At 39.3% G+C, this 25,647-nt stretch overlaps 2 protein-coding genes across 2 annotated transcripts; both read left to right on the top strand.

The window, feature by feature from the left end:
* The first annotated feature begins 67 nt into the window (after positions 1-67).
* LOC111226669 (COMM domain-containing protein 5-like) lies at positions 68-5,464 on the top strand. The gene is made up of 7 exons (XM_022751940.1): positions 68-295; positions 516-676; positions 1,388-1,416; positions 1,531-1,581; positions 1,892-1,987; positions 2,494-2,569; positions 4,660-5,464. The coding sequence occupies exons 1-7, from the start codon at positions 175-177 to the stop codon at positions 4,759-4,761; spliced, it is 636 nt and encodes a 211-aa protein (XP_022607661.1). The 5' UTR covers positions 68-174; the 3' UTR covers positions 4,762-5,464.
* Positions 5,465-8,885: 3,421 nt separating this feature from the next.
* Positions 8,886-17,800, top strand: lonrf3 (LON peptidase N-terminal domain and ring finger 3). Its single transcript, XM_022751746.1, has 12 exons — positions 8,886-9,579; positions 12,890-13,008; positions 13,126-13,248; positions 13,492-13,608; positions 13,702-13,918; positions 14,003-14,087; positions 14,490-14,604; positions 14,958-15,079; positions 15,626-15,784; positions 15,889-16,051; positions 16,241-16,390; positions 16,494-17,800. The coding sequence occupies exons 1-12, from the start codon at positions 8,886-8,888 to the stop codon at positions 16,650-16,652; spliced, it is 2,223 nt and encodes a 740-aa protein (XP_022607467.1). The 3' UTR covers positions 16,653-17,800.
* Positions 17,801-25,647: the final 7,847 nt, after the last annotated feature.

Consider the following 25,647-nt stretch of genomic DNA (forward strand, 5'->3'; position numbering starts at 1 on the left):
GATGGTCTAAGCTGTCACCGCGAGACTCCCGGGAGCGAGACGAGCGTCATGTGACCTGAAGGCGGAAGCTGTCACATAAACAGAAAGTTAGCATAAAAGAAAACGCCTGTACTTAAATTGATCTTTTTTTTTATCTGTTATCTGTGTATATTGTATATAAGTGCGTGGTTAGTCATGGCTTCGAGTCATGCAAAGGACTCCAGCTTTTTAGGAGGCAGGATACCACCAGAAATAGAGTCAATGTCGAAAAACCTCAAGGATGTGGACCAAGAGATATTCAGAAAAATCCTGAAAGGTAATTCTCCGCGAGATGATACCGATGCTAATATCCCTTTAAGCTACCGAAATGTTTTTTTTATTATCACTCATTACGAATTTGTACAGCTATCTGTCTGTGTATTTATGGTGTAAGCAACTGACAATGCAAAAAATAAAGCTGGACATTTATTTGTTGCTTAATGAAACGGACAACAGACAAGGGAGTTGAATGTGCCTGTGAATAATTCTCTCTCCAGCTGTGGTCAGTGCCCTGGAGGGGAAGGACTGCAGAGAAGTGATGAAGGCGATAGCAGAGAGCAGTACCATCCCACAGGAGAGGCTCAGTTACATCATAGCTGGAATGTACAGAGTGCTGTCTGAGGCCATCCGCATCCCCACATCATCACTCAAACAGGAGGTATACTGGTGTTAATACACTGAAAATCACATGCTGGAACATACTGATACAAAATCATGTTTTAGCAACTGAATTGTTGTTTCACTTGTGCTTTTCTTGCTAATACTAGACATCACTGGTGTCCCAATACAATACCATATACAACTAAGCAGGTTTTGAATATGTAGTGTATTCACTTGGGAAAACCGATCAAATTTAGTATACTGAAAAATTATGCATGCTAAAAAACACTTGTCTTTAAGGGTGCTAGAACAGTTTCAACATTGTTAATCTTATTAATAGTTATACCTGTGCGTTTCCTGCTGTCTGCAGTGAAAAAGGCTTCCTTTGCCACAATGTATTGTAGTATTGTACAGAGGAAATGAATGAGCTCTTCATGGTTTCAAAATTGTAAATACATTGCAGATGGTGGGAAAACAGCTACACCTACAAAAAACTGCTTTTTCCTTGTGAAGTTTAACTGATTTTTTTATTTAGGACATTGCAGAAACATTTTCTGTAAAAAACATTTATTAAAAGCCTTTCATGCACATGGTTCACATACACATACGTTTCCTCTTTACCTACCCATTTGGACCCACACCTGTGTGGGTATCTAGGGAACAAAATGCTAATTGTGTCCCCTTCATACACATTAAATTTCACATTTTACAATGAAATCCTTTATTTTTGTATAGAAAGTGCTTAAGGTTTTGCTGTGTCCCTGTTTAGGCCTTCAAAGAAGATCTCCGAGAATTAAGGCAAGGCTCATCCTCTGTTTATTATAAGTTCAATGTTTTGATTTGTTTTCCTTCCTGCTTAACAAAATGTCAAACTCAAATGCTGAATTTGTTGTTTGTGGTTCTGTCGTGTAGGATACCTGAAGACTTTATCACAGATTTCTCCAGTGTGGTTTTTGGAAATCGGTATGTTGAATTTACAGCCTCTAAATCTAGATGTTTACACATTTTGTCTCCGTATTTTTGTGTCCCCTCATGAAGGAACAGAGCTCCCTTTATGAATAAATACAGTTTAATTTTCATTGTAACCTATTCTTGTTGGTTCACTGTTGTGGTTGGTTAACATCACCACAGGACGGCACTAACATGAATGACGTCAATCACAGGACATTGTCATGTGAGATTTGTCCATGGATATTTGAACAGTGCTGCTGCTGTGGCATTCAGATGCCATTCATGGAGACATTATGATTCCCACCTCTCTTTATATTTTTAGCCGTGCAGCTTTAGAGGCAGCGACCTCCCAGAATGATCCCCACCTGCCCACAATAGAAGACTTTAAATGGAGAGTGGATGTTGCCATTTCTACAAGGTAATATACTGAGGCAGAGAAGAGTGTTTTGAGAAATATACTGATGGCTGTAACTACACTCATACCCATGTCTGCAAAACATTCAAGAGAACACTGTTAGAATTTCTGAATAATTATTACTGATTAATATAGCATAGTTTTAGTTTTTCAACAGTTCATTGAGTTGGTCTGTTTTTTGTTTGATAATTGTTTCCTGGAAAAATATATCTATTGTGTCAGGTGTCTATGTCTCCAGTTTGTTTCTAATATAAACAAGAACAAGTGGGAAGTTAGTGTAAGAAGTAACACCTCAGAAATAAGCATTTAGCATCAAAGACATCAGCAAAATGTTTCCAAAAAAATCTGACTGTTTAACTGTTTTAAGTGTTGTCCAATTTTATTATTGTACTTTTTAAAAGAAGGTTAAGTGCAAGCACAGTTTTCTTAATGTCTTTTTTATAAGAAATGTAACTTCAAACTCAGTGTAATGAAGTCCATGTCTTTTTGTGTCTCCTCTGTCTGTCCAGTTCTTTAGCCAGGGCGCTGCAGCCTTCTGTGCTGATGCAGATTAAACTGTCAGATGGGAGTTTTCACCGTTTTGAGGTACAGAAACAATTGATCTGTTTCTTTACATATCTATTGTTCATTTATGTTCCCAGTTCAGAAATACAAACCAGTAGTTTGTTTATGACAAAGCACTGAAGGCATATAGATAAAAGTGCTTAAATTCTTTATTTAAAAATTATGGAATTGACATTAGAGAGCATCACATATGAAGAGGGTGGTTTCCTTCCCCTCTCCTCACCCAGACACAAGTGTTGAGGGATACTTAAAAGTTGTAAAATATGTACATGAGATCATTAAATGAAGTCCTCAAAAAGTGGCAGATTTCTTAATTACACTTAATTGGTGAGGGGTCACAAACCATCATCTTTTGCAATGAACTCCCCTCTTAGATTAACATGAAACAGGATTCATTTACACACACAAAAATGTGTAGACCTGTGTATGTGTATATACATTTGACAAGCACTTTCATTCTTTTTAAACTCTCATGACTTATATCAGCTACTGCACATTCAGGTTTTCCAAACTGGACTGTTTACTTGGGTTTAAATGAGTCTTAGATAGACTTCAGTTTCTATTACAACTGTAATAAGTCCAGCTTTCAGAAACTCATAGATCTCCTATACTGTAGTTCGTCATTTTATCCACATGAATGGTGTTAGTTTTGCACTGTAGTGTATATTTGTATTCCACGTTTATCTTCAGCCTGCGGGTAGAGAGAAGTTGGTTGTTAGCCAGTGAGCTAATGTAGGTCTGTTTCAGTTGTTACATAACAGGATCACAGTGGAATAATTAAGTAAACTTTATTAACCACAGCCTGACCTAGAAGCTGCTGTTGACCAAGTGCTTCTGACACATTTTGACAATATTGTGTCTTTCTTTATGCAGTATCATCATGTCTCTACTTGTTACACATATTGTATTCATTACAATGCAAAATAAAAGCTAGCATAATAGAACTCATAGCATATATAGAACTGTGCTATCTCTAGGTAAAGATTTAGAGAAAATTAACCTTTTACTGGAAAAAAATATCCACTTTAAGTTTTTTCAGCCTGAAACCCTGACCTCATGTCGTCTGTCTGTTCATACAAACCTGTTAATTCAAATTACAGTCGAAAAGACCAAATGCTCAGTTCACAAATAAGCAAAAGGTATTGAAAGTAAGTAAGTAAGTAGACTAAGTTAAACACAGGATTGCAGTTTTTATGTGACAAGAGCATGACCCAGAAACAACTATTATAATATTACATATATAACACATATAATTTGTCTTATAACGATACACTCATAAGAAATAATCACAATTAGTGATGAATAATTAGATATAAAGAAAAAGTGAGAAACTTAAAAGCAAAATGAATCAAATCTTCAAAGAAAATGAGTAAGATATTGACTCAATAGGTGGCGCCATACTCCTGCTACAGTATACCTGCCTCATAATTGCAAAATAGAAGCTGGATTAGAGACTTCCGCCATTGGTGCTTTCAAAGTAGGCTACTAATGTGGACAGAAACGGGAGGGAGGACTTCTGCTACTGCTGTCGTTGCACCTAGTGCAGCGGTTATGTAATCAGATTACAGAAGAATTAGAAGATTAGCAGCAACAGCATCCGATGTGCAGATTCTATTGATGGACCTTATCTTTACCTGATAAGCACCCCTCAGGATCTCTTCCGGCGTTTGACTGACAGATATCTTCAGCAAATCAAACGAACAGAAGAGATGGCTGCACATTCTTTAAGGCCTCTCTTTATAATTAGCAGATGTGTCTTTATTAATAACAGCCACAAACACACAACGAATCATACTCAGATTGTATCTTTAACTCAAGGATGAAAGGACTATGAATCATGGTAGCTATTGTTGCTTTGGTAGAAGCCCACCCTCACCCTGTAGAGAGGTCAGAGGTCGACTGCCATGAATCATTCACCGTGAAATTGAAGGCCTTTCTGACTTTCATGAACTACAAACTAACATCTCAAGAATGGATATCATCCTACTGCCATAGTGATTTGTATGTCATCATGGTAATATTATTCTATATCATTATTTTAGCTCCACCTTGGCTGTGCAGCTGTCTCTGTTACATTGCCAATGAATTGTTGTCATTGTTTTCCTGTTCAGGTGCCAGTGTCTAAGTTCCAGGAGCTTCGTTACAACGTGGCTTTGATTCTCAAAGAGATGAATGATCTGGAGAAGAGGAGCATTCTCAAAATCCAAGATTGATGCACTATTAGGGACGTTCGTAAATTAAACTTTCTTTTCTACTTGGCTTTTAGTTTTAAGAGATTTATTGGAATCTTGTAAATTAACTCCACACAGGAAATCGTTAATTTTAATGATTTCAAATATATTATAAATAATAATAATAATATTGATTTGTCTGTCATGATGTTATGCTTTGAGGATGTTGGCATCCAACACAGCCGACTGTCGTCAGTGTCAAATGATGAGAGCAGTGAAGGCGGGACAGTCAGCAGTTTCCTGTGTGTCAGCCTGTATTTAAAAACAAATCTACAAAACCAGACTGTATCACTGTAACCAGACTGATTTTTTTTCTACTCATGTTTTTATACCTGTTCTTCGAACCAGTGACAGAACAAAAAGGATTATAGCACTGTTGTATAAAAAGTAAAAGAATGATTTTTCTGTTATTTTGTATGTTTTCCATAATAACATTGAGGATTTTTACCTCTTGAACCACATTTCTCTAATAAAATCTTTCTGTCAGTCTGTTATTTTATTTGCAAAGAACTGTATATTTGTTCAAATTTTAACTCTGTGACAGAGAGGTAACGATTCCTGTGTCATTTTATAAAGGTTTTACTTATCACCTGTACAACACTGTCATGGCACACATGGAAAATACACTGACATATAAACAACTAAAGTAGTGGCCTCAATACAAGTGACAAATAGCTGTCAAATCATGTTATGAAGTTGTGTCAAAAGCTTTGTTTTGATATTTATAATGTAAATAAATGAAACAGAAAGGGAATCTCTCTAAAATCTCACACTCATGGGCTCATTGAGCACTAACATATAGTTTTGAAGAGCTGCTCCTGATCAGTTTTATGATTGACTAATCTTTGACTACTCCCAAAAAATGTATAAATCACCATATTTTTCCTTTTTAAAAGTCTCAGCCTCACATGTATCAGACAAATGGAAGACTCCCATGCTGGAAAGAACACACTAACACATACCATAGGTTCCTTGAACATCCAATAATATAATATATATAATATATATAATAATAGTAATAATATGAAACCAGCACAAAAAAATTACAAAAGTTAGATGCTCAGAATAGAAAAAAAATCACATTCCTCCATATTCTACAGCATAAATTCATAGAGAAATAACAACTCAATTACATAACGTTACATGGCAAATGTATAATACTACGATGTCATGTTCATATATCATATGTAAAGAGCGATTATGTAACGATATTATATAAGGATGTTTTCATAGTCTCAAGAAAAATACTTTCTCACACCAGCCTTCATTCCTTTATAAACTACCGTCTTATTGAGAGATCACATGAGGTCAGACGCCAGCATGAATCTAATTTTCCACATAAGAAAACATATTCCTGCCATGAAATGGTAAAAATGTCATTTTCATGGTCATTCTTAGGCTCATACAGTAGCCTATCTCAAACTCAGACTTTCACAAGTTAACATCTGACTTAAGACCTTTATCACACGTAACCTCGATTGTTTCATGCCTGACATCTCTGTATGTTCCTGCAGTCTTTCCTAAATGAACGCCCTGAAATGTGAGATTTTCACTGTGAATGGAGAAACCTCTGGCGTTTCGGAAAAAAAAACACAAGCAGCACTGGAATGCGTTACATGAATATCTGTCTGTCTTTCTAGCCCAGAAAGAGCATGTTTTATAATAGTCTGTGAGGTGACTTAGAGGATAACTGCTGGTCCCAGCCCAGTATTTAATGTCCAGACAGTCTGCACTAGAGGAGCTGGCTAGACTGCATCGTTGGCCTATTTAGAAACACACACAACAACATTTCAAGGTGTGAAGGGACAAGGGGATGTCTACCCGATGAGTGTGTGTGTGTGTGTGTGTGTGTGTGTGTGTGTGTGTGTGTGAGACTGGCAAAGTCTGTGATTACTGTGTGTTTATATGGTTACATATACTTCGCCCCTGCTCTCATTTGCATATATGTCAATCTGTCTGTTGTTACATGTGTGTCAGTCTGTCTCCATCTGCAGCAGTGTATATGTCAGTCAGCGTTTGTGTCTGTGTGTGGGATTGAGTTCACAGGCGAGACCGGCCGACCTATATTACCAGCACCGCTACTACTGACATGGACACTGATCGACTGACTAGCCTATAATCCCCTCTCACACACAGCAAACCCCCGTTTAGCAAACAGTGCCTATTTTGAGACAGTAGGAAATACTACTGATAGGCTTCAGGTAAGGCAAATAATACTCAAGTGTCAGGGCAATCTCCTGGACAATTCATTTACACGTCATTAAACACTGACCTTATAACGAGAGCCTACCTCTAAATCTGGCTTTAAAGGGAGTCAGTGGAGACAGATGCATACAGTACGATAAACTCACTTAACTTCCCCGTCACTAATGGTGAATCATTACTAGGAATTGAGCATTATTTTTCATCATTCATTAGAGGTACTATCATTATGTGCTTGTTACACTATAATCGAGTCTCACTTCAACAGTATTCCTGATGTGTTAGGTAAGATTTTTTTTTCATAATTTTTTTGTCATTATGAAAACACTTTTATGCAACAATGACAGACTACCATCAAAGTTCTGGTGAGAGACTGTTTACTGTCACAGTTATCAAACCAGTAGTGCTCTCTGGGGCAGTGTTACACTTTGATAAGCAGACATCTGGCCAGGCTTTATTGCTTTATGCCCCCTGGTCTGACACCCAAATAGTGATCTAAGGCTTGGTGAAGGAGGGGGGGGGCATCCTCCTGGGTTCTGGGACTAATGATTGAATGTTTTTTTCTTCAGATGTAAAGTTTGTGTAAGAGATGAACAGCTTTCCCTTCTGAGCTGTCTAGTGGGTGGAGGTGGGGAAGTAACACAGCAGAGTGAGTGAGTGATAAGATGTAGGTTTACCTCCCAGTGGTGACAGCAGTGCATGCTCCAACTCTGTGCCAGCAGTCTTTGAGAGTGCGTCGTTTTGCATCCAAGGACTTACCAAAGTGCTCATGAGCTAAATCATTCAAACCCCAATCACTTCAAGGGTGCTGCATGTAAACTGTCCTCAAAGCACACGTTAAAGCTCAGACTGCTGCCTGCGTGCCAAAAGTAAGTGCATTAAAATTCAAGTTGATCAAAGGAAAAGTTACACAACAAGTCCTGTAATTGCCATTTTGTTGTGTAAGTAAATTAATTAAAACAGGAAGTGAATGCTTGTTCACACCCAGATATTAATTATTGTACCATATTATGTTTGAGCAGCTGCCCCAGATCTACAACCGAACCGACGACTGTTTGATCTTTGACTACACCAAAAATGTTTCTTTTAATAAATAGACATTTAATGCTAAAATAATTGTCTGTAAAGACTTAAAGACCTCACAAAGAAAATTCAAAATTCACTTCAGTCTCATTTCATACAGTTTGATCAGGGGACTGAACGTTTGTCAGCTTTTCCTACCTATAACTGTGTGAGCAGCACCTATCTCTGGTGTTCAGGGGTTCACGGATCCGTTCCGTCTGTATTTAATAACAGGGATGAAACAGCTTACAGATAAGACCACAGATTAGGTCAATGTCCAAAAGTTACATATGATTTGGTTCATGAATGATGTTGTACTGCACTTTGTAGATGACGGGGGTCACGGTCTAGAGTAAGAAGAGAGGGCAAAGTTGTGCTAAAATAGTCTTTAATAGGCTACAACTTAAATACTTGTAAATACCAGTCAGTCTTTATTCAGTGGGACCCCTCCAGCTCCACCGGTGGTGACCTCTGCCCCCCCACCGCCACCTGGGCTCCCACACTGACCTGGCAATTTACTGGAGTCCTGAATGCAGGTCAGACAGGCTCCTAGCCCCTGCCCCCGACACTGAAACTGTTACATGGCAGATTGTTTTGTAACTGTTTTCTGAAGTCGCCCAATGAGAACAGCTGGCCGGGATCACATGACACAACTTTTACATAACATTTTTTTTTCTCCGCCGCTCCATTGAGAATAATATCAGTGCTTCCTGGACTAGAGCATGGACATGCAGTGTTGTCAGTACTTCTTGGCAGCGGACACAGATATGAATGGCAGCGGGGGTATTGACCAGATATGCACCACACAGATGAGTGGATAGGCTTCACACAACCTGCTGGTCATGGGTACAGAGAGAGAGAGCATGCTGCAGCTTGCAGCGGAGGCTTTCCAGTCGAAAAACTTCGACCTGGCGGCGGATATCTACGAGTGCCAGCTAGCGGGTCTCGGAGATCCAGGGAGCCGACAGGAGCTGATGGTGAAGCGGGCTGACGCTCTCGCATTCGGGGGCAAATTCACCGAAGCTTTCGATGTGTACCGGCAAGCCTCGGAGATAGAGCGACTGAGACCTGCTCACCTGGCCTACCTCATAGAGTACCTGTCCAGTAGTATTAGGAGGCAGGACGGGGGTGACAGTCAGAGCAGCGCCCCGAGAAGAGGAGAGGAGGCAGGGGCGGCGGTGGCAGCTGCGTGCCCCGCTGTTGATGCTACAGGTTGCGGGTATGCAGACTTCTCCTGTCGGATATGTCTAAGCTTTCTGTTTGAGCCCGTTACTCTGCCGTGCGGACACTGCTTCTGTAAGAAGTGTCTGGAGAGGGAGAGGAAGGAGAAGGAGCGGCCGGTCATGTGTAAGGAGTGCAGCTCCAGGGTAGCCGACGTCCAGAGCTACAGGGTCAATGTGGTCCTCGGCAGCCTGCTGGCCAAGTGGTTCCCGACGCTGCACCAGGCCGGCCGGCTGAGGCGGGAGGGCAACGGACTGTACATCGAGAAGAAGATGGAAGCTGCATTGGACAAATACAACCAAGCCATATTGATAGGTAGGACCCTCAACTACTTGCTGTTATTTCATGATAAACTTTTACCATTACCGGGGACTTAAACAACACATTTTACTGTTGCGGCTGCTGTAAAAAGTGTGTGGCAGGGCTACTGAACCCGTTTTTACTTCTTTAATTTTATGTTTTCTGTTGTCACTCCTCAGTATAATGAGGTTTTTGCGACTTAATATCACGTCAGGTGACTTGTTATGAAATAATAACAGGCGGTGATAAATTGTGACATAGTTTCATGAGTGTGGTTCATATCCTGTGACAGTGGCACTGCAACGTCCCTGCTGGCATCACAGAGCCATGTCGCCATGTGTTGGATAACAGGGTTATGTGGGCTGGGCTAGTGGACCAAACATTGCGTAAGCACGTAACCCGCCCCGCTCAGCTCCCTTATTGTGTAACGTCAAACCATGATTCAGGCAAATGTGGGTCAAGGGTATTATTGCAGGTCACCGCTAGGTATACTAATGCCCACAGGAGCGCCAGAGGTTTTATATAGGCAGAAGTGGTGCGGCGATGACACAGGTGAACTGTGACCTCCAGACAGGGATTATCAGTATCACTATACATAAATCTAAACTATATTTTCAGCCAGTTATTGGTTTTGATCCATAGTCTAGAATAAAGTTTACTCCCTAAGAGATCCAAGACCAAAAACATGTCTATGCTGCTTTCTATGATTGATGTAGACCTACTGGATTTATTTGACTGGTTTAACTATTCCATCTTACTGTTAGTATGGACTGGTGAAATGCAGAGTCTCATCCAGCACACAGCCAAACTCTTTTATGACTGGGATATTTGACCTGACCTCATTCGACTGCGCTGGTGCCACTCAGTCACTTTACAGGCTGGTTGTGTAAGTTAACGGTTGCATGTTTCACTAGCAGTTAAAATCGTGTGAGACGATGCACCATAGTTTCCCTGGGTGATCGGGTAACACGCATTTGCAGCAACAGTTTGAGTTGTGCAGGGAGTTATCAACCACACCAGCATCTCTGTACTGAGGGCGGCCCTCCAGTTGAGCATTTTCCCCCCAGCTGCCGCAGTGGAGCTGCTCAGAGGCCAACAATTGACTGCTGTTGTGCTGTGGCAGCTCCCACAGTGATAGATAATGATCATCCTGGGTTGTTTCCAGGTCTGAGCTTGTACTAAAGTGATTCTGCATGTTTAGCACTTCCTAACCTCTTATTTCAGTGTTGAGACTTGGTTCAAGTTAACGAGAGAGTTGGATCTAGGTTAAGATCAATCTGAAGGTTGCGTTTAGGCTTGTACACCTATAGTTAAGGTTGGGGTTAGTCTCGAGGGAACTAATGCAAGTCAGTACATTGTCCTCAGAGTTATAATTAGCACAGATCAGTGTGTGTGTGTGTGTGTGTGTGTGTGTGTGTGTGTGTGTTTGTGTGCGTGCACGTGCATGTGTAACAAAGCTGCTTTGTGGAAAATAAGTACTGTGCAGTTAGTGCTGTGCTAAACAATGGTTCTTCTGTCCTACTTTGATAAATATTCTGGCAGATGCTGCTGCATTAATACAACCTGCATGTTACCTATTGTCTTTTACATTGTCATGGAAAATAATCCCTTTGTTTTGGGCGTCTCCAATATTTACCTTTTTAGTTTTCATTTCATTGAATGCTTTGCTACCTGTGTGTGTGTATGGTATGTGTGTGAAAAAGCCAGTGAAATATTTCCTTATGATCCCCAGAGGGCTAACTGTGACATTTGCATAAGTTTTATAGTTATGAAACCTTGAATGTGGGTGACCTTGATAGTGCTGCATGGTTTTGTAAGGCGGCGTCTCTATTTTTTTCATAACATATTTTGTGGAAATGGATCAGTTTGAAACATTCCTTTTGTCATGTAACTTGAAACCTTATATCACCAGTAAAAGGAGCTTTCTATGACATCACAGAGGAATAAACAAGTGGTGGCCATGGATTTTTTTTTTTAAATTCTGCAGTAGGTTGTGTAACACTTTCTTTAGTACAGGGGTCATGAATCTTACTGAGAATGTAAAGGTTTTAAGATGAAAACAGTTTCTCAAATAAGTGATCACACAGCTCCCACAGTTTGTTTGAGAGAAAAAAAATCAAGACCTTGAAAATTTTGGAAAAGAGATATAAATGGACATGGGGCATTGAAGGTCTTTGCATTTATATATTCTGTGAAAAATAGAAATGTAGGTTTTCATTTACTGTTGGTAACACATTCACACATTCAAGCCTCTCTCTCTTTATTTGTTGTCTGTGAGCTTAGTTCTCATTATATTCTGTGATTAACTGATTGACAGAGGACTATTTTATTACAATTCTGATTGTGATTTATTGAGCAATAATCTGCTGGTTCAGTTCCTCAGAAGTGAGGAGCTGCTACTTTTCTCAGTCTTACCTCATTGTAAATTCAGTATATTTGAGTTTTATACTGTTGATTGGACAAAATGAGCAATTTGAAGATGTCACCTCAGGCTTAGGGGAATTCACTGGACATTTTTTTGCTATTTTCGGATATTTTATTGACTAATGATTAATCAAATTATAATGAATTGATAATGAAAACAACTTTTTCCTGATGCATTGATTAAGTGTTTGCTCATAAAATTTCATTCCAACCCCCAAAGACATTCAGTTTTGAAAAGTAATAAAAAACAGAGAGAAGCAGCAAATCCCCAGTTTGAGAAGCTGGAACCAGAGAATATTTAGTATTTTTGCCAATGAATTTTTTTCTCTTCATGACTCATAGTTTCAGCCATTTTTCAACAAAAATGCCAAATGTTCTTGTGTTTCCTCTGGTTTTCTCTATTTAAAGTCTTGGTTTGTTAGTTTGTGATGTTTTTCTAAATCTTTCAAATCAGTGGACCTCCGGTACAGAAATCTAGTATCCATCTTGTTGGGCATGAAATCCGAATCATATACAGCCCATCGTTTCATTTTATAAGGTTGTTTGGACTGGTTTTCTCTAACTACATTAAACCGGGTATTGAGTGATGTTTCTATCCGTGGACTAGCCTCCTTTATTAGACAATTCACTGTCGCCTGTTATATCTTGCAGTGGAAAATCACTTGATTTTCATCTCTTCCTACTTTGCTCTATAAAAGGGATGATATATGTTCACTAAAGGTTTTCAAAACAAGTCTTTTAAACACATCAGCTTGGGCTCTGGGAAAATGTGATTTTTTTTTTTTTCACATTTTCTGATGTTTTAGAGCGATTACTAAGAAACTAATAATGAATGGATTTATGGAAAGATATTTGACTATCGAGTAACTGTCTTACTAACCCTTCCTCTTCTCCTCCTCAGCACCCATGGACCACATACTGTTCAGTAATCGCTCTCAGATCCACTCCAGTCTGAAACACTATGAGAAGGCTCTGAGAGACGCTGAGATGGCCTGCAGACTCAAGCCTCACTGGTCCAAGGTATGGCAGAACGACCTGTGATATGCAACAGCAGACAGATATGCGATGAGCAGTTTATGTAAGGACAATGTCAAACTCCCCCCTCCTGTTAGTAATTTATCTTCCCGCTGCCCACAGGGTCATGTTCGTAAGGCCCAGGCCCTGGTGTCGCTGGGCAGGACGGAGGAAGCTCTGAGAGAGTACCTGGTCTGTCTGTCCATAGAGCCTGACTGTAGACTGGCTAAGACCGAGGCTCACAAGGTAAATACAACATTAGTGTAATCCTGGTTCTTCTGTTTTATGTGTAGCTTCAATATATTTCCTCTCCTACAAGACCTCTGTTGTTATTTACTACTTTTACTGCAGTCTCACAAGTCATTCCTCTCTGTTTTATCTAAACAAACACAAGACTCTGTGCTGGGAGCTGTTGTTGTATCGTGATAAATGTGTGCACCACTGTAAAAACACAGAATAATCACATCATTGTTTGTTGTCTCCTCTCAGCTCCTCAGTCACCTCCTCGCTCCAGTCACAGATCAGGTCCCTGAACACATCTCAGACTACTCCAACATACTGTCTTCCAGAGCACACATCAAAAACTGCATCGGTGCTCCCTTCCAGGTAAGAGACGCCCTCACCTCTGGTATCAGCTCAGTGGAGATGAACCAAGATATTGAGCTTTCATCATCATTTCCCTCCATCCCTCTCTCTCAGACTCTTAGTCCCAGCTTGCTGTCATCGGAGTCCAGTCCTACCTCCACCCCTCCCGCACCTGAGAGGCCAGAGGGGAGTGAGGTCAAAGGTCAGGGAAAGTCTGAGGTCAGGAGGCCCGACCACTGTTTCCTCCTCAAACGGAAACGAAGGAGCACAGAGGAGGAGGCGGAGGAGGGAGGACGGGAGAGGAGCGACGATCACAAGAGATCCAGATGTGGTGAGCTTTTAGAGTTTGCCCACAAACATGCCTGTCCACTCTCTCCATGTGTTGTATTTAACATCTGATAATCTCTCTATGCAGAACCAGCAGCTGCGATCGATTCATTGAGCTCTGCGGTCTGTGACGTGTTGGACCCGACAGATCTGGAGTGCTCTCTTTGTATGAGGTGCGATTTGCTTCACAGCTTTATTCAGACATAAAACTTTATTTGCTTTATCATACACCATGCAATAAATCAATTAGCCGTTGTGTAACATGTGCTAAATCACATCCGACAGTTATACAGCCTGTGATGATATATTGTATATAATAAAATGATAATAACAAACTGTATTTATCTAACACCTGTACAGTAGCTTTTAGGACATAAACACACAGCCTGTGAGAAGGGAATACAAAGAGTGTCATAGACTTATATACATTTGCCAATATGTCTACAGGCATACGTTATCAGGTGTTTTTAGCAGCACAAAAAAAACAATTTTGTTTACTGGCAGTGGAGCTGGGTGTATCTTGCACTCTTATGTCACTGCTTTGACAGTGTGTGTTTGCGTGTTTCTTCACACAGGCTGTTCTATGAGCCGGTGACGACGCCGTGCGGTCACACCTTCTGTCTTCAGTGTCTGGAGAGATGTCTGGACCACAACCCGAAGTGTCCACTCTGTAAAGAAGAGCTGTCTGAGGTAGGCGCTGTAATACTCACCTACCGTGTTACAAGTCCAGTGTGATCCAGTCCAGTCCAGTCTAGATCTCAGTCCAGTGGGGGATGCACAGATACAAACTTTTCTCTCTTGATACCGACACCAGTTCTCTCTGTTTCCCAAATTAAAAATCTGTTTACCTCACTGTGTGGTACCTGAATGCTGAATCGGGTCATAGCATATCAGATTGGTGCATCCCTAGAATCCAGAGTCATCCACAGAATAAGATGAAGTTATGGGACAAATATGGAGCAGGCCTTAACATGGCTGTTATTGAAAACTATGTGATCCTCTGCTACTATTGACATATTTCTAACGGTCTCTCTCCTCTCCAGTACCTGGTCCAGAGGCAGTACAGTAAGACAGTGTTAATGGAGAACCTGATATCTAAGTATCTTTCCTCTGAGCTCATGGAAAGACAGAAGATCCACCAGGAGGAGATGGCTGAGCTCTCCAAGTGAGTTTGTGTGACAGCTGTCTTATTATCGGGCCTTACTTATTCTATTTGCTCCATTTCATCTGTGTTTTTCGTCATCAAGTGTAATCTTCTCATAGAGTAAGGCTTGTGTCTGACGTAACACTCACTATGTGAATCTCCTCTGCTGCTGTTTGACCTACTGACCCACAGTAGATAACACACTTTTCTGACACACTGACCTCTGAACGTACGTCAGGTCAGGCATCAAGTATCACTTTCCCGGAGGCTGACGCAGACGTGTGACTCCAATAAATAACTGCACAGAAACTGCAGGAAAACTGATTCACTCTCTCAGTAGCCAGTTTTTGTTTTTTTTTCTCTTTCTTTTTTTTTTTTTTTTTTTTACATTTACTAAACTATACTAAAGGTCAGCTGTGATGAATGGTGCAGATGTTTTTTACCCAGCTTTTATGTAGGTGTTAAAGTTCACATTTTTCATTCACTTCTCATTCATGTTGGAATGATATATTTCCTTGTACTATGACATTAAACACATTCTTCTGTTTTCTCTCTCCCTCTCTTCAGTCTTAACAAGAATGTGCCTATATTCGTGTGCACCATGGCCTTCCCCACTGTGCCGTGCCCTCTCCATATCTTCGAGCCCTGCTACAGACTCATGATTCGCCGATGCATGGAGACGGGAACCAACTGCTTTGGCATGTGTCTGGGAGACGACCTCAAGGGGTCAGTGCTAGGATAGTGACTGTGTGTGCTCAGCTATGTGTTTAATATGTGAATGTCAGAGTATAATATCCAGGAAGTGTAATATTACGCCCTCTCGTCTCCAGGTTTGCAGACTACGGCTGCCTGTTGGAGATCCGCGACGTGAAGTTCTTCTCCGACGGACGTTCAGTGGTGGACACCATCGGCAAGCGGAGATTTAAAGTCATTCAGCACAGAGAGAGGGATGGTTACAATACAGCTGATATAGAGTACCTGGAGGATGTGAAGGTATGAGGGGGGTAGAGGGTGTGGGCGGAGGTACAGCAGGGAGATTGCCAGAGAGGAAGGGTGGAGCAGTTAAAGAGAATTACCAGAAGCTGTTCTAACTCAAAGGTGTGTGTGTGTGTGTGTGTGTGTGTGTGTGGGTGTGTGTGTGTGTGTGTGTGTGGGTGTGTGTGTGTGTGTGTGTGTGTGTAGGTGGAGGGTGTAGCCGAGCGTGAGCTGCACTCTCTGCATGATGCGGTGTATGACCAGGCCTTGGTGTGGGTCAACTCCCTGAAGTCTGAACAGAAGGAACGCATCGAGGGACACTTTGGACCCATGCCTGAGAAAGACTGTGAACTTCAGGTACAAGACACACACAAACACACACACACACACACACACACACACACAAAACCCTCTTCAAAACCCTCCTACACAGTGTCTTCCTGCCTCTGTCTCCTCTCAGGCCTGTCCTAACGGTCCGTCATGGTGTTGGTGGTTACTCGCCGTTCTTCCATTAGAGGGCCGAGCCCAGCTGCCGTTCCTGGCCCTCACCTCTCTGAAAGATCGTCTCAGCGGTATCCGAAAGGTGCTGCTCTTCATGACCCATAGCAGGCACCGGTGACACGCTCTCCGCGAGCGTCCACCCACCTGGAAAATGCAGTAAACACCTTCCCTGCACACATCCTGCCCCAATGCAACAGTTGACCTGTTGTTCTTCCTTTTGATGCACAAAGAACTGACATTAAATGTTGTTGCACCTTCCCCGTTGTAACACCATCCCTTTCAGAAAGCAGCGCTGGATTTCATCCACACCTCAACAACAAGCAAAGATAATATACATCTGAATAATACATAAAGTTCTCGTCACAACCGCACAGACCTGCAAACTTAAGCTACAGTCAGACCGGAGGGGAAGTGTCTACATTTGGGTTTAATCAGAATCATCACCTTCCATTGTAACATTTGATGTCATTGTAACAAACCTAATGCACACAAGCTACATATGTGTTTTTTGTCCGACAACTCCACGTGTACAGCAGCAAGCTGTTGTGCTGAAATGTCTTCATCTGTCCATACTCCACTGTTGCCTTTCTGGCCCTCCTCCATTTTTGTAGTTCTCTGCTCTTCCTCTTGCATACATGTTGAGTGTAGACTGACACACCAAAAAAAAAAGAAAAAGACAAAAAAAAGTTAATTCTCAAAAACTAAAGTAATTTCTCCAAAAATATGAGCTGCATGTCTGAACCTAGCTTTAAAGCGAAGATGAAGCAAATTTCAGAAGCATACAATATTAATCTACTGCAAATGGCGGAGGCCATTAATTCAACCAATCAGTGTCCCCATTCTGTATGTCTTTAAATGTACATTTAAATTCACAACCAAACTATGAATTTGCCTTTTAGCGTAAATGCACTCAGCACAGTTGAGTGAGTAATGATTAAAACACTGATTAGATTTAATTGATTGCAGTGATTGAACCATTCATCTGGGAAAATAGTTCATTCACTGATTGAAATCTCTGTGTAGACATTTACAGATAAACCTGTGTGTTTACTATTTTGCCACATTTACCATAAATTTAACAATAATTAGTTTTTTTATTCTGTCTTCCTCCGTTCCTTTCTTCCTTCCATTTCTGTCTCTGTCTCATCCAGCTGAATAACAATGGACTGAACCTTTTATATTGGTGTGCTTTAAGGCTCTTGTTCTTGTATTTTATTCATCCATTTTTTTTTTCAAAAAAGAATTAGTTGGATTTTTTTTTCCATTATTTATTTTTGTCATTATTTATGCATGCAGTGACATTGTTTACATTTCACAGAGAGAGAGAGATGCTGAGCTGCTCACTTTCCGAAAGCTTCTTTTTTTTTTTGTGTAACTTAACATTTCACCCCAAATATCAGCAATAATTAGCTGCTAACTCTCGGAAAAAGCCCAAACATTTAAAGATCACTCACAAAAACACCCAAATCTAGAGAGGGTAACAACATGGAGCTAACATGGCTGCCACTTGGCAAACTCTGGAAACTGGAGTTGAGGGCAGATTCCCTCCCAGACCACCTATTCTTAGATCACCGGTGACCCAAATCTCTGTAGTACTTTTATTGGCCTTTCATAATCCGAGTTATGTTGACTTAAACATATTTGGATACCTCTAGTGTCAGCAGCCTCTCTGTGGCTGAGCTATTTGCAAAGCTCGCATTGCAGCAAGAAGTCCTAAACAAGATCTGGATTTCTAAAACCATTATTTATTAAGTATTTATTCTGATTTATTTTGCACCTCCACTTAAGGTAAGGGAAAGAGAGAGGCTTCAGTGTATTCATTTCTACCAGGAGTCAGAATTAAGTTAAATCTTTTGCTAGTTAATTTGATCCCTAAGTGTACGCCTATTTGCATCTCCTAGCAGGACAACATGACGGCTAAAGATCTCCATTCATTTGAGGGTGACTGGTGCTATGCTATTTGTAAAGGCTGGTGCCTTCTATCCACAGAAAAAATATGTTGTGGAACCATTTAACATGCAAATTATCTATGTACCAGGTTCATTTTAAGGGCCATTTTACCCCTTAAATGGAAACTTGCTTATTTGAAACATGATTTTCACAGAGAGGAAACAACTGAAAATGGAACGAATACAAAAGAAACGAATAGAATAAGAATAAGAATACTCGCCAACATATTTTTGAGAAAAACAAGTTGTTTAAAAAATATTGAGGCCTTGCTGATGTCTGTGACATGACTGTATTTACACGGCAAACGCTCATCTCTGAAAAATGTTGATTGTTGAGCTTTGCCTTCAAAATCTTTTATTTTATATTTACATGTGTTTGATTTTACATGTTTCTATGTCAATCAGGTTCTTTGTATTTTATAATTTTCTTCACTTACTTGTGCATTTGTCGCTCCTTATTTCATGTGTAATAGTACAGGGAGTGTAATGTCAAATCATCTACATTTATTATTTTGTTTTGAAAGGGCCAAAGCCATGTAATGCTGAAAAATGGAGGACTGATAAAGTGTAATACCACAGACTTTTAATATTTTCCCAGAACAAGTTGTTGATATTGATTTCATGCATTATTTGAGTTATTCACCACCATCAAATAGTTGCAATGGGACATGGAATCAAACAGCAATACTGTATAAAGTACTAGATATATAGGATTGTATTTTATTGTGTAATGACCCAAGTGTTAAATGCTGTTGTTTAAAGGCATTTGTACTATTGAACAAGTACTGACAAGACTGCCATGTATAATAATAGTTACAATAATTTCCCCAGCAATGTTTGCTAATATTGTAATTGAAAGAATTTATGATTAGTTAGCTCAAACTGGGCAGGAAAGGGAAAAGCCTAACATAATCACACTTCCACTATAAAAACATGTTACATAGATTCAAATGCAGAGATAGATGTATTTCCTGATTGACATGAAGAGGTAGCGGTAAAGGGAAAATCCACCTAAAATAAAATTACATACTATTTTTTACAGTTAGTGAACATGAGTAAAATCACAGATGAGCTTGTGTTTTCTTTATTTGTACATTTGAAAGAGTTCAGTATAAAGTTGGAACATGAGACCAAAACAGTGGTTTTGGCTTAAAACTTGTATCTTTTAATTACTGTGTATTTGTGGCAGCAGTTTTAGTGCCTTAAGTTGGACTTCTTCCATTTTCACTTTGATGTATAAACTGCAGTGGCAACTAGTGTCATAGTGTGTGATAACCTGGGGTTTTCTAAATAACATCTTAAGATAATAATTACATATGTTTGTCACAGTCATTTGAAGCAGATCCCACCCTGACCATTGAAGTAATCCAAAATGTTAGTAGCATCACATACCACTAACAGCGAGCAGTCGTCACTTTGAATCTGTTGTAAATTATAGTATTCGACTTTCTTCCCATGCTACCATAAGAACACGTTTATGTTCCCTGTGAACAATGAAACTGCAAACATTTAACCGCATAACAGAGTTAAGTGTTGGATACTTTACTCCAAAGCCCTGTTTGATTATTACTTTAATTTCTGGCGTAAAAATGATTCAGTCAGTCAGTCAAAAAAATAAAAAATAAATAAATCCAGCAGAAGAGTCACAATATCAAAAGAGGCTATTCCTAAAGGTTATTTTGACTGTAAGGAATAGTTTGATATTTTAAGAAATAAGTCGGTTTCTTGGCAAGAGTAAGATGAGATTGATACCACTTCCTGTCTGTAAGTTAAATACAAAGCTGCAGCCGGGTAACAGAAAGCCCAGCACAACTTGTTGCTTTTACATTTTGGTTTGTGTAAGGATTAACCAAATGTAATATAACATGTTAATGAATGCACTTTAAGAATGCTTGAACTTTGGAAGAACTTTGAAAAAAGCAGGCCAGCAGTTTCCCCTGCTTCTTGTTTTTGTTCAAAGCTAAATAAGCTAATCATCTCCCAGCTCTAGCCCTAATGCACAGGCATGAGAGTGGGAACTAGCAGCTGGTTAGCTTAGCTAATTTTGCCTACCACATAACCCCCTGCAAAACCACAATTTGTCATTGTTACAATTTGTTTTTGCACGGATTAAACAAACAAGATGCAATGTTGTCGATGTTAATTATGGAAGTTAAATCTTTAAACAGAGTCAGGCTAGCTGTTTCCCCTGCTACAACTCTTTAGGCTAACTTAAGCTAACCTGCTGCTGGCTCTAGCTTCATATTTAGCATACAGACATGAGAGTGGTAAGCCCTATCAATTTTCAAAGCTAACTTTTGGCATGCTTTAATTTGACTGACTGGATGTATGGGATTTCTTGGAACACATTTTATAAAAGATGATTGCAATTAATTGGTGTCATGTTTGTAAAAATGCTTTTTTTTCTTTCACACACTGGCAGACAATATGCTTAACTTCATCCACTGCAACCTTGGGTGACTTATAATAACAGTAATTATACAGAAACTGAAATTGATACTCATTTTTGTGATTTTTAAACATGAATATCAAGGAATATTTTTGTCACTGATCCGATTCCATAGCCTTGGACTAAAGAGGATGGAAGAAAAAGTGTTAATTAGGAACCAGCACAGGTTATAAGCTACGACCCAGTAGGAATATGAATACATTGACATTTGTCTCGGTGTCAGCCATTGAATCCTTAAAGGTCAGGATGGGTCCAACCTGCTTTTACAGCTTGATGGTGACATTTTGGTATTCTGTAGCATTCAAAACTCATGATAACTGTGAACATGCTAACAGCACTGACACAAAAATCCCCACACACAGAAATGGTTTAAAATTTCAACATCTCCAGTTTGTTCAGTGACTAAAACAAATAACGACAATGCAGTTGTAGAAGAAGTTGTATCTTTTTAATCTCTTGTCATCCAGCTATGCAACAACAGTAGGGTTAGACTCTCTTGCCTGTCAATATCTTGACCTTTCAGAATTCAACCACTGACCTTTTGAAGAAGTGTAACTACCTCTGGTACCCTCCTCAAGCACTTCCACAAAGAGAGACACAATAATGATGCTTCCTAATTTTATTATTTTCCTGTTATTGTTGTTTAATCTGTGTTTGAAGTGAAACTTCCGAGTCTACAGAAATATATCATCAGTGTTCCATCAGTGCTCCAAAATATGTACATTTTGTTCAAATTTGTGCCCATGTTAAAACACACCATTGTCAACACCTCACATTTGACACTTGGTACCTAAAACTGCAAAGTAAATTCGAAGATTTCGTTGTTATATGTTTGATGCTGATCCCAAATATTTGATTTATTTGAAGGAGCGTTTGATTTATTTTCCCAGGCAAATTAAAAAGCTTAGAAACAAAGTCAATGACCTTTTAAGGCTTCTATTATGTGAGGTAACAAAACTGATTTATAGCACTGGTCTCTTCGCCCTGGCTAAACCTTCTCTGACTGAACACTCTTGCTTTGCTGACTATTTGGCCTCCAAAAATCTTGACCAAGCGCTCCTGACGTTTTCAAATATTTGCACTGACTTCAGTTACTACATTGCCTGACTCTTTAAAATGTTGTTAAACTCCTGTAGAACTCCATGGCCTCTAAATGTGTCTGGGTGAATTTGCACAAGATGAATGTATATGTCTTGACATCTCTCTGATGTTTTCTGTACATGTCTGTTTTTGATAGTAAAACTTTAGTATGCATTACCTTTGCAAAATACAGTCTGAAGCTACAGCTTGTGAATAAACCAAAAGGTTTGTGTTCTTGATCCTGCATGGGATTTCGAATACAATGGACTGGACAAGAGTCTGACGTCTCCTTTGTTTTTGTTTTTCAGGGTTGGATGTGTTTCCAAGAGAGCACCGGTTCAGATTACTGCTTACATCATTTAGTTTGTATTCAATAATTCACAATATGAATCAGCTCTTTAAAAAAAAACAGACTGTGATAAGATTAAAGCAAGATGAGTCGACGTTTTCAATTACATTTTGTTCTTACAGCCTCCAATGCTGGTGATTTTCATGCAAGTAGTATTTATTATTATAACTATGGAGTGAGAGACAAGAGTTCATTACTATTCCTTAGCTCAGTGACCATTAATTTTAATACAAAACAGCTTATAAAATAACATCTTGTTTTTTGTCTAAGATTGAAGTTACAGCTAGTAGCTAGCTTACGTAGCTTAGCATAGAAGTGAACAGCTAGTCTGGCTCTTTCCAAAGGTAACATGTTTGTTTCAGTCATACAAAAAAACACAGTCTCTAAACTAATCTAAACTAAGCTAAGCTAAGCTAAGCTAAGCTAAACTAACCATCTGTTGGCTCTATCTTTATATTTAGCTTACTGACACATAGCAGTACCAATTTTCTCATCTAATTTTACGCAGGAAAGTTAACAACTATATTTCTTACATGTCAAACTATCTTTTTAAAACTGTAATACTATTTTATCTCATTTGCAAATTGACAACTAATTTCTAGTAAATTTTAACCAGGTCACTGAGGCTATTTATGAAAATATCAGATCTTTTTATATTTGATTTGTTACTCCTTGCCAATTCGGGCATCTTGGTTAGCTATCGTTTTAGCTGGGAGTGTTTCTTTTTGCTCTGGAGTGACCTAAACTTTATGTGAGCTTCTCTCTGCCAGTTTTCTTTACTGTATGTGACCAGAGTTGTTGCATTTCATAAGTAAATCCAATTAAAGCTATGCTAACTCAGTGGAATTATTTGACACCATTTCAGATAATTAGGTCAGATGCCAGTGGAAGGTGTGGCTGATTAAACAAGTTGTAGCCTAAACCTATGATGATGTATTCAGTCTGCACTAGTGTAAAAAAAACCTATTGAGGTCAAGAAAACATTCCTCAGAAGTAGAGGGTCATTGGGGAAAAGCACTGATGGACACAGATTCAAGCAGAGTAGTTTGAGGAGAAAGAGGAGGGGAAGGGTGGAGGGAGGTGGTTTGTGAGTGCATCTATGTGGGGATAAGATAAAGAAGGCAGAACAAACAGGAGTGACAAAGCCAAGAAGACTGTTGAAGAAAACAAAACTGACACTATGAAGGAGAAACAAGTTGATGATTCAGAGAGAGAGAGAGAAATCTTGCATGTGGATGTGGAGAGAGAGCACTTTTGGATTTTAAATCAGGTGACAGCTTGTCTCCACATATGCGTACGTCTCTAATATGTTTTAGCTGCGCCCTCACAGTATAAATATACAGACTGTTAATGTCCTGCTGAAGGACAGAGGTATACAGAGTGAGAGGGGGGAAGCTGGGCAGACAGGAAAACAGGCAGTTTATGCAACCAACGTAGCAATGTAGGTCAGTCAGTCAGAGTTATGAACAGAAACCAAAACAAAAGCTAGTAGAGAAAGAGAGATAGAGGGCAAATGTCACGATACACGTAGGAAAGAGCTGCGTCTCCTTCCCTTACTGGCTCCCTCTCTTTTTGTTGCTCTTCAGTTTAATTACACAGCAGATTAGCAAGTGTAGCTCACTGCAGTCACATAAGGACTCCTGGAGGTTTGAAGGCCTATTTATGCCAATCCTAGTGTCTCTAAATTTAGAGGCACAGCAGCTTTAATGAGACCAACATATTGAATACTGTAAAGTTCCATCGTCACAACGTCTACTTGGTGCCTCGGATCTATCCTGTTCATGTATATTTATTAGTTCTCACCATGAACTAGACTTACAAGTGTAGCTGACAGGTTGTTGGAAAATCACTCAACCACAAACCAGCTTAGACTTGATGCTTAACACACATATTATGTGTTAATTAGCACAGTGAAGAACAGCAACAAGTCCACTCTCTACCACTTCAAAAGTTCTGAAATTCTGTAAATGTGACCTCATATCACACATGCTTATCATGTGCTCAACATTTTTTTCATTAGCTACACTAGTGCTATGGCTCTTTGGATGGCAATGTTAATCTGTCAATTGATCCACCACTTTGGTTTATGATAGAATATCTCAACAGTTATGAGATCGATTGCCATAAAATTTGCCACAGACATTCATGGTCCCCTCAAGATGAATTTATGTAATAATCTAATCTTTTTGCATCAGGTCGAATTCCTAATTTGTCCTTTTGTACTTTTGTTAAGTGCCTGCAAAACTAATGACATCACATGGCTTAATTTTTGCAAGGAAATTTGACAAATAATTATTATTGTTTTATTTATTATATTTAAAGTATATTAAAATGTAAAATACTACAATATATTCAATAATACTTGAATAACAAGAATCCATGTCATATCAGGAGGAAGGACCGTCAAGGAACACAGAGAACCATATTTCATGCTTAAGGTTACTCTAGGGAAGATTTAAATTGCCTAAATTAAAATTTTTGAAATTGAAACACATTGTCTATTCAAAAATACAAACAGTCAACTATACAGTCACAGCTTGTGTGCTGAACCATAGGCAGGGTTTATCATTGCTTACACAAACTAATGGCAGCCATGACATTAAATACATAGTACAATGTGTATTGCATTTCATTTTTTAAATTTGTTTTAATTTAGACGTTTACATCCATAATTCCTTCCATAATCAACAAGATAAGTATAAAATGTCATTTTTGTAAATAAGCACCTGACAAAAACAAACAGGCAAAGTGGAAGCACAGGCAACAATATCAATCATGTCTGAAGACAGATCATGTAGTCTGTTATCAATGAGAGTTGTTTATTGCATTAAATTGATGAATAAGTGTGTAGTGTCTATAAACATGGCAGAGTATGCGCAGCTTGCTTATTGTGAAAGTTTTCAATTGTGTTGTTATTTTAAGCATTGAAGTTTGAAAATGAATTTTGAATTAAACACTTGATTGAATGATCACAATGAATGATATATTAATCCCACTTCAATTAAAGTGTCAAGACTTTGTATCTGATAATTTGTTGAGAACACAAAGCTTTTTCTGACACTTGAGCATTCACTTTCCAATGACACCCAGTATTTTCAATTAAGAGTGACTGTCTAAAAATAGAGGGCACAGCATGGGAATGTTTTCACTTCCCTCACAGATGAAGACGTGCGTGACTCTAACCTGTTGACAGTTCTGTCGTGTCTTGAGCATTTTGTTAAAATAGCAGTAATTCAGAATATGTGACAGAGCAGCTGTTGCAGACTTGTGTATGATGAAATGAGAA

This window comes from Seriola dumerili, unplaced genomic scaffold (assembly GCF_002260705.1).
Source record: "Seriola dumerili isolate Sdu_G_001 unplaced genomic scaffold, Sdu_1.0 BDQW01000161.1, whole genome shotgun sequence".
Classification (NCBI taxonomy): domain Eukaryota; kingdom Metazoa; phylum Chordata; class Actinopteri; order Carangiformes; family Carangidae; genus Seriola; species Seriola dumerili.

Bases quoted from the DNA above. Each gene is read 5' to 3' on its own strand.
- LOC111226669 (XM_022751940.1), top strand. From the start codon at position 175: ATGGCTTCGAGTCATGCAAAGGACTCCAGCTTTTTAGGAGGCAGGATA. The intron at 296-515 runs GTAATTCTCCGC...TTCTCTCTCCAG, and splicing joins ATTCAGAAAAATCCTGAAAG to CTGTGGTCAGTGCCCTGGAG. The intron at 1,417-1,530 runs GCAAGGCTCATC...TCTGTCGTGTAG, and splicing joins GAAGATCTCCGAGAATTAAG to GATACCTGAAGACTTTATCA.
- lonrf3 (XM_022751746.1), top strand. From the start codon at position 8,886: ATGGGTACAGAGAGAGAGAGCATGCTGCAGCTTGCAGCGGAGGCTTTC. The intron at 13,919-14,002 runs GTGAGCTTTTAG...CTCTCTATGCAG, and splicing joins TCACAAGAGATCCAGATGTG to AACCAGCAGCTGCGATCGAT. The intron at 15,080-15,625 runs GTGAGTTTGTGT...CCCTCTCTTCAG, and splicing joins GAGATGGCTGAGCTCTCCAA to TCTTAACAAGAATGTGCCTA.